Raw genomic sequence first — 16,683 nt, 5'->3', positions numbered from 1 at the left:
ACTGTATGTTTGTTTTACTCCATGTGTAACTCTGTGTTGTTGTATCTGTCGAACTGCTTTGCTTTATCTTGGCCAGGTCGCAATTGTAAATGAGAACTTGTTCTCAACTTGCCTACCTGGTTAAATAAAGGTAAAATAAAAAATAAAAAATAAAAAAAATCTTTCAGGTCAGTAGTCAACCTCTCGACAGGGTCTGAAGACGTATGCTCGATATCATTCACAGTTCACTTGTGAGCAGTTCAGTAGCAAAACAGGGATCCAGTCAATCTGAGGAGAGCTAGAGAGTAATTATCTTCATGAGGAAGAGTAACCAGAGGGCAGGAGGGCTTTTAAGGAAGGTGAGGGACTCACCTCATTCACCACTACCTGTCTGTCTCCATCAGATGCTTTTGATAGGTTATTTCGAGAATAGGTGTTCCTAGTGAATCCCGACAAGTGAGATATTGAAGTGAATAATTGAAAGAGAACCATATTTATTGTAACATGTCGTAAGGAACCTGTGGTAGCATGATCATCTAATTAATAAACATTTTCAGTAAAATATCATTTCAGTTTTGTGATGGTTCACTTGGTGTCCAATCCCCTTACCTCAGTAAAGTGATCCACCTCACTCTGGCTTTGCTCCCCCTTTCCAGACATCAGCATGAGCTTGTTTTGCAGATCTCTCAGGTCTTCTAAGGAGTAGTTGCGCATCTGACCTTCCTCCTGCTGGTCTGGAACCTGTAGCTTCAGGGCAGTGTCTAAACTCAGCTAAAGGAGAAAACAATGGACATCCAACATGTCAATCTACCGCTGCAGGTATTCAGGAGAGTGCTTACAGATATTTGTCAATGGCAAATATAAATTGAAGACATTGTATGAGTCCAAATATAGACATTGACTCCATAATGACAATATTTAAACAAACAAATGTAAAATAATCATTCAATGGTGTCTAAAAACATTTTAATTATTTAAAAAAAATGATTGAACAGACCTTCTTCTGGTTATGTGCACCAATAACATAGATGCCTCTTGTGTTGATGGACGTGGCCAGAGAAAGAGAAGAGAGTTCCACAGACCCATGGCTGTCCTTCACAGTTTTCAACCAGTCCAAATGGCGTGCAGTATCCCGCTGCAGGGAGGAAACAATAATAGAATGTGGTTTAAAACATGAGTACAAGTTCCAAACCCAATGGCATGCTAAGATTGCGAAGGATTATATCATTTAGATGTGTATGTATTCAGGCCAGTAAATGCTGCTCTGCAAATCAAACACTTCTGAAAATCCACTCCGCATTTAATCAAATAGTGGCCTTAGTCTTTCTGGTTCGACAAGCTTTTCCCCAAATATTAAATCTAAATATGTCATAATTGTCAGAACATTTTACCAGCTTATTTGGTATGTTGCTGTCACTTCCAAGCGCCTTCCATAGTTTTGTCAAAGCCTCCTTGAAGGCATTAAAGTCAGCATTTTGGGGTAACCCATACAGCATCGAGGAATAACCAAGAACAGCGTCATGGAAACAGGCTACACGGTCCACATCCAAGTCGTTCTCTCCAGCAGAGATGGAGGCCAGGTCGACAAACACCTTCAGCTCATTGATATCTGCAATGGCAAAACATTAAACATTTATCCCTTTTTCCATGTAAAAACAGTTTGAATTAGTAATGGTAAACAACCTAGGTGGCTACTACTGGTGCTGCTCTTTCTGTCTTAGTATGACCTTACCTTCAAGAGCTTCTTTGACCCATTTGACAAAGTTCCCCCAAAGGCCAAGCTCCTGAAGACACAGTCTGCGAGCTTCTGTGATGTCCTCAAGAACCTTTTTAGTCTCCATCAAATTGTCATCAATTTGATTCAGACTCTTCTCCTTAAAGTCTGCATTACTCTGGAAACATTGTAATATATATATATCTATATATATAAAAATATACAGTAGTAGCCTAATGCTGGCAAAGGTGCATTGATTGAACACGTGGACTGTTTGAGAATTTTCCTTACTCACCACATCCAGCAAACTCTGTAGCACTTTGAAGTCCCCTTGAGGACAGATTGTCTCTCTGACATCCATAATGACCTTGGCTGAGTCCAATGCTTGATGAAGGTCATGGTACTGTTGGATCTGCTTGATTCGCCTCCTGATCCATCTTCGATCATCAGACAAGTTGATTCTGCACATGATCTCCAGATCATTTTTCATCTCATCGTACTTGTCTTTGTAGACTTCAAAGATGCTATCCACATCCTCCAATGATAAAGTGCCAGATTTCAAACTCTCATAGATCCTCTTGTAATTATCATAGCAACCCTGGAATATTTTGCTGTGGATCACATCAAGAGTGTACACCTCAATCTCGTCAGTGTCAATATGTTTGTGGGAAAGTTCTTTGGCTTGATACTCCAAGCACATAGCAAAAATGAAGCTTTCCCTGACAGCATTTAATTTAAATGCCATCTGACTGGTGGCATTACAGAGGTTAAAGTATGTAACCTCCCCAGTTACGTCAGAGGTCTGCCCGTCAAGTCTGTGAACTTCCATGAATTCATCCAGCGTCATCTGATCTATGTTCTTTTGGTTTTTGAGCTCCAGCTCTTTCACATCGACTGTGGATTAATATGACATCAATGAGAACCATGACCAAGACTGTTACATCATGCAGTCATACATTAACAAATATTTGATAAACAGTACCAATAACATAAGCTTTAATGTATACCCTTATCAAATATAATTTAACTCACCTTTCAGGTGCTCCTGGAGTTGGAGACAGATTATAACTAGGCCCTCAACCATCTTCTTGTAACTGTTCACATTCTCCATTTCTTCTTCTCTAAATCTCAGTAATCTGTTCATAGTGGTGTCGTCCTTACAACGACCATCTTCACACAGGCCATCTGTAAAAAAAATATATAATAAAAAACAAACAATGAAGACGATACTTTGAGCTCATTGTGGTTCTATTAAAGAGTAACCAGGAGAACCTCCACAGACGTTTTGAGTAATAACCACTTAACCTCAGATCTAAATAAAAGTCCCCTTTTGGCATTGCTAGCAAGCATGCATACTTAGGAATAAACTGTGCATTTGGAAAGTGACGTGCCCACATTTGTTATGTTACAGCCTTATTCTAAAATGGATTATATCGTTTTTTCCCTCATCAATCTAAACACAATACGCCATATTGACAAAGCAAAAACAGGTTTGTAGACATTTTTGCTAATTTATCAAACAAAAACTGAAATATCACATTTACAAAAGTATTCAGACCCTTTACTCAGTACTTTGTTGAAGCACCTTAGGCAGAGATTACAACCTTGAGTTGTCTTGGGTATGACTCTGCAAGCTCAAGTCCGGACTCTGGCCGGGCCACTCAAGGACATTCAGAGACCTGTCCCAAAGCCACTCCTGCATTATCTTGGATGTGTGCTTAGGGTCGTTGTCCTATTGGAAGGTGAACCTTCACCCAAGTCTGTGGTCCTGTGTGCTCTGGAGCAGGTTTTCATCAAGGATCTCTCTGTACTTTGCTCCGTTCATCTTTCACACGATCCTGAGTAGTCTCCCAGTCCCTGCCACTGAAAAACATCCTCGCAGAATGATGCTGCCACCACCATGCTTCACCGTAGGGATGGTGCCAGGTTTCCTCCAGACATGACGCTTGGCATTCAGGACAAAATAGTTCAATCTTGGTTTCATTAGACCAGAGAATCTTGTTTCTCATGGTCACAGTCCTTTAGGTGCCTTTCGGCAAACTCCAAGCGGGCTGTCGTGTGCCTTTTACTGACGGGTGGCTTCCATCTAGCCACTCTACCAGCACTCCACCTGATTGGTGGAGTGCTGCAGATATGGTCGTCCTTCTGGAAGTTTCTCCCATCTCCACACAGCAACTCTGGAGCTATGTCAGAGTGACCATTGGGTCCTTGATCACCTCCCTGACCAATTCCCTTCTCCCCGATTGCTCCGTTTGGCCAGGCAGCCAGCTCTAGGAAGTCTTGGTGGTTCGAAACTTCTTCCATTTAAGAATACAATCCTGTCTCGGAGCTCTACGGACAATTCCTTCAACCTCATGGTTTGGTTTTTGCTGTGCCATGCACTGTCAACTGTGGGGTCTTATATAGACAGGTGCCTTTCCAAATCATGTTCAATTAATTTAATTTACCACAGGTTGACTCCAATCAAGTTGTAGAAACATCTCAAAGATGATCAATGGAAACAGGATGCTAAATTTCGAGTCGCATAGCAAAGGGTCTGAATACTTGTGTAAATAAGGTATTTCTGTTTTTATTTTTAATACATTTGCAAAATTTCTGTTTTTACCTTGTCATTATGGTTTATTGATGAGTTGGAACAAAAATGTGTAATCCATTTTATAATAGGGCTGTCACGTAACAAAATGTGGAAAAAATAAAGGGGTCTGAATACTTTCCGGATGCACTGTTTATACAAGAGTTGCTGGAAAGTCATTTGGGGGACTTATTTTGATGTAAGGTGAAGTGATGAAGACCTGAAACCAAACCAAGACTAAAAACTAAAAAAGTCAGTTTTATAATACTATGAATATTTTTCCTATAATTTGGGCCTTAAACAGAACCAACCTCCCAATGACACAGTAGATTAACTTTTTATTGGATGTCATTAAACTATCGATCTGGGGAGGTTTTCCTGTCTACTACAGTAGGATTAAAGCAATATTTATATTTAAATGTTTTCATTTGGTATATTCTTCTGACAATCACCTATCTTCAAAAGCTCAATGAATGTTGTTCTCCTTGAGAGGACTTTACTGAGAGTCTTCATCTGGATGTTGCCGTTGATGACTTTATCTGAGACAGAACTGAACGCAGAGCTTGCCACAACCATCCGCTCTTTAGCATCGTCTGACAAATGGTCAATCATTTTCAGATTTTCACCTGTAATACAAAACATAGTTAGTATGTTTAAGTGGACATTTGGAAAATGCACTCAAAATGTAAATACACTACATGACCAAAAGTATGTGGACACCTGCTTGTCGAACATCTCATTCCAAAATCATGGGCATTAATATGGAATTGGTCCCCCCTTTGCTGTCAGGCACTGATGTTGGGCTATTAAGCCTGGGTCACAGTCGGCATTCCAATTCATCCCAAAGATGTTCGATTGGGTTGAGATCAGAGCTCTGTGCAGGCCAGTCAAGTTCTTCCACACTGATCTCGACAAAACATTTCTGTATGGACCTCGCTTTGTGCACGGGGGCATTGTCATGCTGAAACAGGAAAGGGCCTCCCCCAAACTGTTGTCAAAAGTTGGAAGCACAGAATCATCTAGAATGTCATTGTATGCTGTAGTGTTAAGATTTTCCTTCAATGGCACTAAGGGGCCTAGCCCGAACCATGAAAAACAGCCCCAAACCATTACTCATCCTCTACCAAACTTTACAGATAGCACTATACGTTGGGGCAGGTAGCGTTCTCCTGGCATCTGCCAAACCCAGATTTGTCCGTCGGACTGCCAGATGGTGAAGCGTGATTCATCACTACAGAGAACGTGTTTCCACTTCTGGAAACACGCTCTTCCAATGGCGGCGCTCTTAGGCGTCTGCTCGGCCATGAAAACCCATTTCATGAAGCTCCCGATGAACAGTTCTTGTGCTGACGTTGCTTCCAGAGGCAGTTTGGGACTCAGTAGTGAGTGTTGCAACCAAGGACAGACAATTTTTACGAGCTACAGTACTCAGCGGTCCCGTTCTATGAGCTAGTGTGGCCTACCACTTTGCGGCTGAGCCGTTGTTGCTCCTAGACATTTCCACTTCACAATAACAACACTTACAGTTGACCTAGGCAGCTCCAGCAGGGCAGAAATTTGACGGACTGACTTGTTGGAAAGGTGGCATCCTATGATGGTGCCACGGTGAAAGTCACTGAGCACTTCAGTAAGGCCATTCTACTGACAATGTTTGTCTATAGAGATTGCATGGCTGTGTACTCAATTGTATACATCTGCCAGCAACGGGTGTTGCTGAAATAGCCGAATCCACTCATTTGAAGGGGTGTCCAAATACTTTTGTATATACTGTATAGTGTAGCTCTTAAGGAACATTTGGAAGTGACAGTTTTACATTTAATAGCCATTGTATATCCATTTTTCCATATACAACTGTGTTGAACATTCCCACCCAATGTTAGCCTTGATTGTATGTGGAAATGGTTAGAGCAGTGGAATTTCTTGAGAAAATTCACCTTGGACTTGAAAGACACTTTTGGCCATGGACCAGTTGAGAAGATGTTCCACTACACAGTCCTCCCCTTCCAGGTATTCTCCATTGCCAGTCTTGGGCCAGGACTTCATCACAATAGTAGATATTAGCCTCTCAAACTTGCTGAAGTCAACTTTTTTCAACCGTTCAAAGAGAGCCTCCTGAGAGATCCCCTGATCATGTCAAATTAAAATTGGAGATAAAAAAAAAAAGCATTTGTTTGATCATTACTTCCCGACAAACTCAATGCACAGCCTAATGATTAAGTAGCCTAATGATTAAGTAGCCTAATGATTAAGTAGCCTAATGATTAAGTAGCCTAGCGAATAAAAGGTCACTGGTTAAAATCCCTCAACTGACTAGGTAAAAAAAAAAAACATGACCTTGAGCAAGGCACTTAACCCTAATTGCTCATGTAAATCGAGCGCCTGCTAAATGACGTAAATGTACATTTCCAGATTGAAAGTGAAACTTCATTTCTACAAGAGCTTTTCTCTACACCCACAATAACATCTGATAAACATGTGTATGTGACCAATACAATTTGATTTGATTTGAACGTTTTCAAAATAATGATGTTATTCATCTTGCCTGACAAATGACTGTGACTGCTTCCAAAGCGCATTTCTCCAATGAGTTCTCCAAGAATGGCAGCGTCTTGCTCACTTCCTCAATCTTATTGATATATATTTCAATTTGATGCATGGATGTTTCCTGATGGCCATACAAAATATGAATGAATTATGTACATACATATCTTTTTCATTGATGAACCTGTAGATGTACCCCTCTCACCTGTTTGAGTTTTCCTTCAAAATCATTCAAGAATGTATTTCTCCAATATTGGGTGAATTCTTCTGAACCAATTTTAAGTGAGATCAGCTTGTTCCAGACCTACAGGAAAAGGTTTTCACTACACTTCAGTTTTCCTTTTATCAAACACTACAATTCCAATTCCAACTGTTCTGCAATAATAATAATACAAATATAATATTTATTTGTATCAATTATTTAATTTGGTAAAAACAAAAACTCTTACCTTAGTCTCAGACATGTATGCAAAATCAATGTTATTAACCAATTTGTTCTTGAATGTGATTCGCAGCCATTCCTTTATGATGGCCATAGTCTCCTTTAACTTCTCTTTGCGCGTGTTTTCCAAAAGGTTATTTGTCACTTCCTTCGTCTACAAGAATAGTAATTCATAACAAAAATATTCAGACTCATCAAATATTTATATCTTGGACAAATCACTCATTATATTACAATTCAGTTCAGCCTGGCTTAACATTAAATCGGTCTTGTAATGCGAAGCCAGACTGTATTGAAAATAAATTCAGACCATTTTGCTTTAGGAACCACAATGTTGACTCTTTCCTTCTAAAAAAACCTATATAATTCAAGTTATGTACAGTATAGGATTTTAGAGACATACAACTTCTCCTCGAAAAATGGCTTTGAGAGATTCAAATAGGTACATTACAATATTAAATGCTTATCATGCTTATGCTTATCATTTCAAGCAAGGCCAACTTGTTTACCATTTATTGCACGATATTGAATTATATATATTTTTATATGTGCAGCACATTTTGATATTTACATCAGTTTGTAACACAGTATGTCCACCTGGAGTAAAGATCTTCATTATTCATCTGCCTACTCTTTTCTTGATTGAGTTATGAGATTACTAAAACGGAAACACATTTTACATTTTTTGAGCAAAGAGCAAATGCACTGTAAAAGCAAAGGCATTGATTGAATTCATGGTTGTGTTTGGATATACCTGGAGATGGAAGGCCGTTTCTGCAATCAGACTGACAAGATCCAGGCAAACCAAATGAATCTCATGGTTCAAATTACTTTTCATATTCTTACAAATGGTCTCCAGAAGGCTCACAGCTGCTTTAAGGCAAAAGTCTCCATATCTGTCGTCATGGCTGAAAACAACACGCTGGTTAGTGATGGTGAACAAGCATTTAATGTTAACCTTGAAACATGTCGTGGTGAGGATGTGCAAGACTAGTCTGTCTAATCCTTCTAGAAAATAACAGACAATTATCACTTCATGTATTTCAGTTTGAATTCCTTTGCTACTCAGATGGAATTGAGAACAAGTCTAAATATTGTGTTTGTTTTGAGACAGGTGTTACCTGTGCTGTTGTTCCTTAACTCTGCTGAAGAGCCATGACAACAAGTCCTTCACAGCCTGTCAGTAAAAAGAATGGCAGATGGTATGACAGAATGGCAGATGGTATGACAGAATGGCAGATGGTATGACAGAATGGCAGATGGTATGACAGAATGGCAGATGGTATGACAGAATGGCAGATGGTATGACAGAATGGCAGATGGTATGACAGAATGGCGGATGGTATGACAGAATGGCAGATGGTATGACAGAATGGCGGATGGTATGACAGAATGGCAGATGGTATGACAGAATGGCGGATGGTATGACAGAATGGCGGATGGTATGACAGAATGGCAGATGGTATGACAGAATGGCGGATGGTATGACAGAATGGCAGATGGTATGACAGAATGGCGGATGGTATGACAGAATGGCAGATGGTATGACAGAATGGCGGATGGTATGACAGAATGGCGGATGGTATGACAGAATGGCAGATGGTATGACAGAATGGCGGATGGTATGACAGAATGGCAGATGGTATGACAGAATGGCGGATGGTATGACAGAATGGCATGAATCCAAAACTGTTTCAGGATTCTGACCGCTTTTATGCAACAACATTTTTCACAGGAGTACAAATAACAATGTAAACACACACACACACACACATACACGCAAACACACACACACATCTATACAGGAAAGTATTCACTTGACTTTATACACATTTTGTTACGTTACAGCCTTGTTATGTCCTCATCAATCTAAACACAATACCCCATAATGACAAAAACCGTATCGGATATTTTTGCTAAATTTATGGAAAATAAAATAAATGAAATATCACATTTATATAAGTATTCAGACCCTTTACTCAGAACTTTGTTGAAGCACCTTTGGCAGTGATTACAGCATTGAGTCTTCTTGGGTATGACGCTACAAGCTTGGCACACCTGTATTTGAGGAGTTTATCCCATTTTTCTCTGCAGATCCTCTCAAGCTCTGTCAGGTTGGATGGGGAGCGTTGCTGCACAGCTATTTTCAGGTCTCTCTAGAGATGTTCGATCGGGTTCAAGTCCGGGCTCTGGCTGGGCCACTCAAGGGCATTCAGAGACTTGTCACGAAGCCAGTCCTGCGTTGTCTTGGCTGTGTGCTTAGGATCGTTGTCCTGTTGGAAGGTGAACCTTCACCCACGTCTCAGGGCCTGAGCTCTGGAGCAGGTTTTCATCAAGGATCTCTCTGTAATTTGCTCTGCTCATCTTTCCCTCAATCTTGACCTGTCTAGAGTTCTGTTAGAGTGACCATCGGGTTCTTGGTCACCTCCCTGACCAAGGCCCTTCTCCCCCGATTGCTCAGTTTGGCCGGGAGGCCAGCTCTAGGAAGAGTCTTGGTGGTTCCAAACGTCTTCCTTTTAAGAACTGTGTTCTTGGGGACCTTCAATGCTGCAGAAATTTTTTGGTACCCTTCCCTAGATCTGTGCCTCATGGCTTGGTTTTTGCTCTGACATGCACTGTAAACTGTGGGGCCGGACCTTATATAGACAGGTGTGTGCCTTTCCAAATCATGTCCAATCAATTGAATTTACCACAGGTGGACTCCAATCAAGTTGTCCAATCAAATTGTATAAACATCTCAAGGATGAAAATTGTAAACAGGATGCACCTGAGTTCAACTTTGAGTATCATAGCAGGGTCTGAATACTTATGTAAATCAGGTATTTCTGTAAATTTGCAAACATTTCTAAAAATATATTTTCGCTTTGTATTGTTTTTATTTAACACTTTTTAGAATAAGGCTGAAACGTAACAAATGTGGAAAAAGTGTACAGTACCAGTCAAAAGTATGGATACACCTACTCATTCAAGAGTTTTTCTTTATTTGTACTATTTTCTACATTGTAAAATAATAGTGAATCGATCAAAACTATGAAATAACACATATGGAATAATGTAGTAACCAAAAAAATCAAAAAATATATTATATTTGAGATTCTTCAAAGTAGCCACCCTTTGCCTTGATGACTGCTTTGCACACGCCTGGCATTCTCTCAACCAGCTTCACCTGGAAGGCTTTTTCAAAAGTTGATCCCACATATGCTGAGCACTAGTTGTCTGCTTTTCCTTCACTCTGCAGTCCAACTCATCCCAAACAATCTCAATTGGGCTGATGTCGGGTGATTGTGGAGGCCAGGTCATCTGATGCAGCCCTCCATCACTCTCCTTCTTGGTCAAATAGCCCAAACCAGATGGGATTGCGTATCAGTGCAGAAATCACTGACAGTTTCATCAGCAAAGCACCCCCACTCCATCACACCCTGTCCTCCCTGCTTCACGGTGGGAACCACACATGCGGAGATCACCTACTCTGCATCTAACAAAGACACTGCAGTTGGAACCAAAAATCTCAAATTTGGACTCATCAGACCAATGGACAGATTTATACCGGTCTAATGTCCATTGCTCATGTTTCTTGGCCCAAACAAGTCTCTTCTTCTTATTGCTGTCCTTTAGTAGTGGTTTCTTTGCAGCAATTAGCTCATGAAGGCCTGATTCATGCAGTCTCCTCTGAACAGTTGACGTTGAGATGTGTCTGTTACTTGAACTCTGTGAAGCATTTATTTGGGCTGCAATCTGAGGTGCAGTTAATTCACGATTTCTGAGGTTGGTAACTCTAAATAACTCTGGGTCTTCCTTTCCTGTGGCGGTCCTCATGAGAGACAGTTTCATCATATGGTTTTTGCGACTAAACTTGAAGAAACTTTCAAAGTTATACAATTTTTCCTTCATGTCTTAAAGTAATGATGGACTGTTGTTTCTCTTTGCTATTTGAGTTGTTATTTCCATAAAATGGACTTGGTCTTTTACCACAAAACCTTGTTACAACACAAATGATTGGCTCAAACGCATTACAAAGGAAAGAAAATGCACAAATCAACTTTTAGCAAGGCACACCTGTTAATTAAAATGATTTCCAGGTGACTACCTCATGAAGCTGGTTGAGAATGCCAATAGTGTTCAAAGCTGTCATCAGGGCAAAGGGTGGCTACTTTGAAGAATCTTAAATATAAAATAGATTTTGATACGTTTAACATTTTTTTGGGGTTAGTGCATGTTTCCATATGTGTTATTTCATAGTGTTGATGTCTTCACTATTATTCTACGATGTAGAAAATAATAAAAATAAAGAAAAACCCTGGAATGAGTAGGCGTGTCCAAACTTTCGACTGGTACTGTATATTAGTATGTATTTATGTATGTACAGTTGAAGTCGAAAGTTTACATACGCCTTAGCCAAATACATTTAAACTCTATTTTTCACAATTCCTGACATTTAATCAGAGTAAAAATTCCCTGTCTTAGGTCAGTTAGGATCACCACTTTAATTTAAGAATGTGAAATTTCAGAATAATAGTAGAGAGAATGATTTATTTCAGCTTTTATTTCTTTCATCACATTCCCAGTGGGTCAGAAGTTTACATACACTCAATTAGTATTTGGTAGCATTGCCTTCAAATTGTTTAATTTGGGTCAAACGTTTCGGGTAGCCTTCCACAAGCTTCCCAAAATAAGTTGGGTGAATTTTGGCCCATTCCTCCTGACAGAGCTGGTGTAACACAGTCAGGTTTGTTGGCCTCCTTGCTCGCACATACTTTTTCAGTTCTGCCCACAAATTGTCTATAGGATTGAGGTCAGGGCTTTGTCACGGACACTCCAATACCTTGACTTTGTTGTCCTTAAGACATTTTGCCACAACTTTGGAAGGATGCTTGGGGTCATTGTCCATTTGAAAGACCCATTTGCTACCAAGCTTTAACTTCCTGACTAATGTCTTGAGATGTTGCTTCAATACATCCACATAATTGTCCTACCTCATGATGCCATCTATTTTTGTGAAGTGCACCAGTCACTCCTGTAGCAAAGCACCCCCACAACATGATGCTGCCACCCCCCATGTTTCACGATCGGGATGGTGTTCTTCGGCTTGCAAGCCTCCCCCTTTTTCCTCCAAACATAACAATGGTCATTATGGCCAAACAGTTCTATTTTTGTTTCATCAGACCAGAGGACATTTCTCTCGTTTTACTGTGGATATTGTCACGACTTTCACCAAAGTTGTTCCCTCTCCTTGTTCAGGCGGCGTTCGGCGGTCGACGTCACCGGCTTTCTAGCCGCCACCGATCCATGTTTCATTTTTCCTTTTGTTTTGTCTGTTTACACACCTGGTTCCCATCTCATAATTATGTTCCTTATTTAACCCTCTGGTTTCCCTTTCTGTTTGTATGTGATTGTCTTTCGTGTATTCCAGTGTGTTGTATTTTGAACGGGATTTTGTTACGTTTTGGATTGAGTAAATCAGTGATTGTTACTCTTATCTGTGTCCTGCCCCTGACTCCTTCGCTATCTTTAGATAGACTCTGACAGATATAGATACTTTTGTATCTGTTTCCTCCAGCATCTTCACAAGGTTCTTTGCTGTTGTTCTGGGATTGATCTGCACTTTTCGCACCAAAGTACGTTCATCTCTAGGAGACAGAACACGTCTCCTTCCTGAGCCGTATGACGGCTGCGTGATCCCATGGTGTGTATACTTGCATATTATTGTTTGCACAGATGAACCTGGTACCTTCAGGCATTTGCAAATTGCTCCCAAGGATGAACCAGACTTGTGGAAGTCTACAATTTTTTTTCTGAAGTCTTGGCTGATTTCTTTTCATTTTCCCATGATGTCAAGCAAATTGGCACTGCGTTTGAAGGTAGGCCTTGAAATACATCCACATATGCACCTCCAATTAACTCAAACTATGTAAATGAGTCTGTCAAAAGCTTCTAAAGCCATGACATAATTTTCCGGAATTTTCCAAGCTGTTTAAAGGCACAGTCAACTTAGTGTATGTAAACTTCTGACCCACTGAAATTGTGATACATTGAATTATAAGTGAAATAATCTGTCTGTAAACAATTGTTGGAAAAATGACTTGTGTCATGCACAAAGTAGATGTCCTAAACGACTTGCCAAAACTATAGTTTGTTAACATGACATTTGTGGAGTGGTTGAAAAGCGAGTTTTAATGACTCCAAACTAAGTGTATGTAAATTTCCGACTACGACTGTATATATACACACACACACACACACACACACACACACACACACACACACACACACAGTAAGTTCATAATAGCATGTTGTAAGATGTAGGATCTAATAAATCAAATGTCCATTTATAGCATAGCTTTTTAGTGCAGTCACATGAACTCCTACTGTTGAGTATGACATAAAACTAACATACAACAAAGAAATACAAAACACTTTTTCACTTTTCAAAAGGGAGGGAGATATGTACCTCATATTTATAGTTCTCCCTGGAAGTCAGACTAAACTGGAGGTGTTGAAGTGTGTCCAAGACATCAAGAGGGATGATTGACGCAAAGTTGAACAAGTTATCCAGCCCCAACAGACACATCCAAGAGCGAGTAACGAGACAGTCCATCGCCACAAGGTGCTTGTGTTTTTCCATGATTTGGATGGAATCCCTAATTTTCAAGAAGGCAAAACTCAGAGATTTAAAACAGCACCATGAACAAAACAAATACAGTGTCATAGGATAAATATTAGAATTGTTGGTTAAGTGCACAGAATAAAGTAGACCTATAATTAATATCTGGACTGCAATGTGAAAGGTATGATTCTAGATATACTTATAGGATTTGATTTTAATTTCTACTAATAGTACTAGTATAAAAAAAAATTCAACCTGTTGTTGTAATTGGTTTAGACTTAACAATTTTATTGTCCATTCATTCCAAATGAATCTTAAGTGAAGCCTTCCCAATTACCTCAATCCCTGTGTTTCAAACATCGAGTCTGTGTAGCCTTCTGGTGTTTTGATCCCTTTCAACCCCGCCCAGATGTCACATTTTGGATTCATGGTCAGAGGAGCAGCCTCAAAAGGCTTGCTGTCCCCTCTAAGCAGATGCAGGAGGGGGATAACCAAGATCCACTTTTCAACTCCATGTTTTCTTGCAAAGTTGAATAGAGTCTCAATTGCCTCCGAAACCCTGAATGAGGAAGTAGACAACATCCATCTTCAGTTCAAGCTATTGACATTTTGTTCATTAGATTAGAAACATTAGGAAGGCTGAGGAAAGAAAATGATTTCTCACCTGATGTCACCTGGTAGCCCTTGTTTGAAATCTGTCCAGTATGCAAGGAAAACTTCTCTTGGCTTTTTAGGCAGGCAGAGTAACTCACACAGTTTAGAAATATGTCCACTGAAATCTAAACTGTAATTGATGTGGACAACCAGGATAATAACTCCTAATTTCAGAGGATCAGAGAAAAAATCCTCACGCTTCACATTCCCCTTTTGGTTCCCACCATCTAAAGCTTGCTGCATGAACTCTTTCAAAAGGGTTTTCACCTGAAAAAAGGAATGTAGAATAAAGAGTCCTTACATTTACATTCATACGATAACAACTCCCAAGTATTTTGCGATTGAGTCATCAACATGTAAATAACAATATGGCTGACAGAATAGCTGAAACAACGGCATCTTCATAAGATGCGGTTAACAATAAATCTAAAAGCATTTATGAACACAAGTTATAAATCAATTTCGTTCATAAAAGCTACTTAATGACAGTTCCTCAAAATAGGAAAGCAAATCTACCTGTTCTTCTCCATACGGCAGATCCCATTTCTTTGGACCATCCACATGGAGGAAGGGGGATTTGTAATTGGTGAAGAACTGCTGGAGTTGAGTAAAGAAGTTCCTAATGTTCACGTCACTCCATGTTTGAAGGAGATTAAAAATGTTTCCCAGCATCACCTTTCCAGCCAGCTGTCTGCCCGTCACTACCGTTTCCTTGCAGACATCCCACCATGCAAGCTTGTTTTTGCAGCGTGATATCCAACTTTGGTCAGGTTCTGTGCGTATGATATCATCATATTGGTGCCACTCCCCTATGAGATTTTTTTTGTTGATCAGTATAGTATTTATGGCTTCAATGTCATTTCATATACATTCCACATAGAAGTGGAAAAGGCACCCTGATTAGCATAGCGTGTGTGTGTGTGGGGGTGTGTGTGTGTGTGGTGTCTTGTTAGTTATATAATAGTCAAACATTACCGTCATGTGTCAAAAGATCCTCTTTGACGAACAGGCACCTGTTGGCATGTTGCTTTGCATCCTTTAGGTAGATGTGCTCATCTTTATACTCATATGAGTTGTCTTTTCTCTTGCAGACAACATACTTGTAAGGTATGGAGACACCAACATTCTTTTTAGGGGTCACCATTCGTCCTTCAACAAGAAATCCATTATCTCCTAAATTCCTTTAAAGTGGATGATGAAAAATAAGCAACATTTTCTAAATGAAGTTATCGGCTCATAAGAAATTACAATGTTTATTGTCGGACAACTGTTTCACACTATCACTCCAAAAACAAGTCGCAGAAACATATAATACAATGACTTGTCTAAGACATACCAATCAGAGTTAATGATATGAAAAGTCACATCAATTATTAGACATTAAATACATTGGTGTCAACAAAGGGAGAAAAAAATGAATCTTTACCCTGTGATTTCCATTTTCAAACCATTTGTATCCCAGGTCTCAAAAAGACTTCCTGATCTCAAACAAACTATGTCTTTTGCTGGGTCCAACTTGAAACGCTTGGATACAACAGCGTGAAAATAAATGGTTAGGTTATCCTTACCAGGACCATGATGCACTTTGGTTGGGCTGTAAGGAGAAAAAAAAGACAAAACCCAGTATCAGTAAATATCAAGGTTCCCATAACAAAGACTTGAGTAAAGAATGAGGGGTAGTTTGAACTAATGTTTGGTGAAGATGTATCTGTGACAGTTTAAAATATTAGCAGGGCTCCAGACTAATGTTTGGTGAAGATGTATCTGTGACAGTTTAAAATATTAGCAGGGCTCCAGACTAATGTTTGGTGAAGATGTATCTGTGACAGTTTAAAATATTAGCAGGGCTCCAGACTAATGTTTGGTGAAGATGTAGCTGTGACAGTTTAAAATAGTAGCAGGGCTCCAGACTAATGTTTGGTGAAGATGTATCTGTGACAGTTTAAAATATTAGCAGGGCTCCAGACTAATGTTTGGTGAAGATGTATCTGTGACAGTTTAAAATATTAGCAGGGCTCCAGACTAATGTTTGGTGAAGATGTATCTGTGACAGTTTAAAATATTAGCAGGGCTCCAGACTAATGTTTGGTGAAGATGTATCTGTGACAGTTTAAAATATTAGCAGGGCTCCAGACTAATGTTTGGTGAAGATGTATCTGTGACAGTTTAAAATATTA

The 16,683-nt window shown here is 39.7% G+C and overlaps 1 protein-coding gene across 3 annotated transcripts in view; it reads right to left on the bottom strand.

The window, feature by feature from the left end:
* Positions 1–16,683, bottom strand: part of LOC110528546 (E3 ubiquitin-protein ligase rnf213-alpha) — a 60,460-nt gene that overhangs the window by 30,932 nt on the left and 12,845 nt on the right. For 2 of the 3 annotated variants that reach the window (XM_090241938.1, XM_090241939.1), the window contains exons 7-25: positions 15,933–16,100; positions 15,482–15,687; positions 15,023–15,315; positions 14,517–14,773; positions 14,190–14,411; positions 13,697–13,886; positions 8,370–8,425; positions 8,003–8,156; positions 7,256–7,402; positions 7,012–7,110; positions 6,808–6,930; positions 6,200–6,389; positions 4,718–4,891; positions 2,726–2,878; positions 1,989–2,587; positions 1,712–1,871; positions 1,371–1,588; positions 977–1,114; positions 589–750 (exon numbers count right to left, since the gene is read on the bottom strand). In XM_090241938.1, the coding sequence (XP_090098064.1) occupies positions 589–750; positions 977–1,114; positions 1,371–1,588; positions 1,712–1,871; positions 1,989–2,587; positions 2,726–2,878; positions 4,718–4,891; positions 6,200–6,389; positions 6,808–6,930; positions 7,012–7,110; positions 7,256–7,402; positions 8,003–8,156; positions 8,370–8,425; positions 13,697–13,886; positions 14,190–14,411; positions 14,517–14,773; positions 15,023–15,315; positions 15,482–15,687; positions 15,933–16,100 (3,709 nt within the window). Of the gene's footprint in view, positions 1–588; positions 751–976; positions 1,115–1,370; positions 1,589–1,711; positions 1,872–1,988; positions 2,588–2,725; positions 2,879–4,717; positions 4,892–6,199; positions 6,390–6,807; positions 6,931–7,011; positions 7,111–7,255; positions 7,403–7,819; positions 7,907–8,002; positions 8,157–8,369; positions 8,426–13,696; positions 13,887–14,189; positions 14,412–14,516; positions 14,774–15,022; positions 15,316–15,481; positions 15,688–15,932; positions 16,101–16,683 lie in introns of those variants that run through there. The other variant, XM_090241940.1, reaches the window with a different exon arrangement.

This window comes from Oncorhynchus mykiss, chromosome 7 (assembly GCF_057628025.1).
Source record: "Oncorhynchus mykiss isolate SJ-2025 chromosome 7, ASM5762802v1, whole genome shotgun sequence".
Lineage (NCBI taxonomy): Eukaryota > Metazoa > Chordata > Actinopteri > Salmoniformes > Salmonidae > Oncorhynchus > Oncorhynchus mykiss.
The sequence above is the reverse complement of the archived record's forward strand: the minus strand, read 5'-3'. Positions and strand labels throughout refer to the sequence as shown.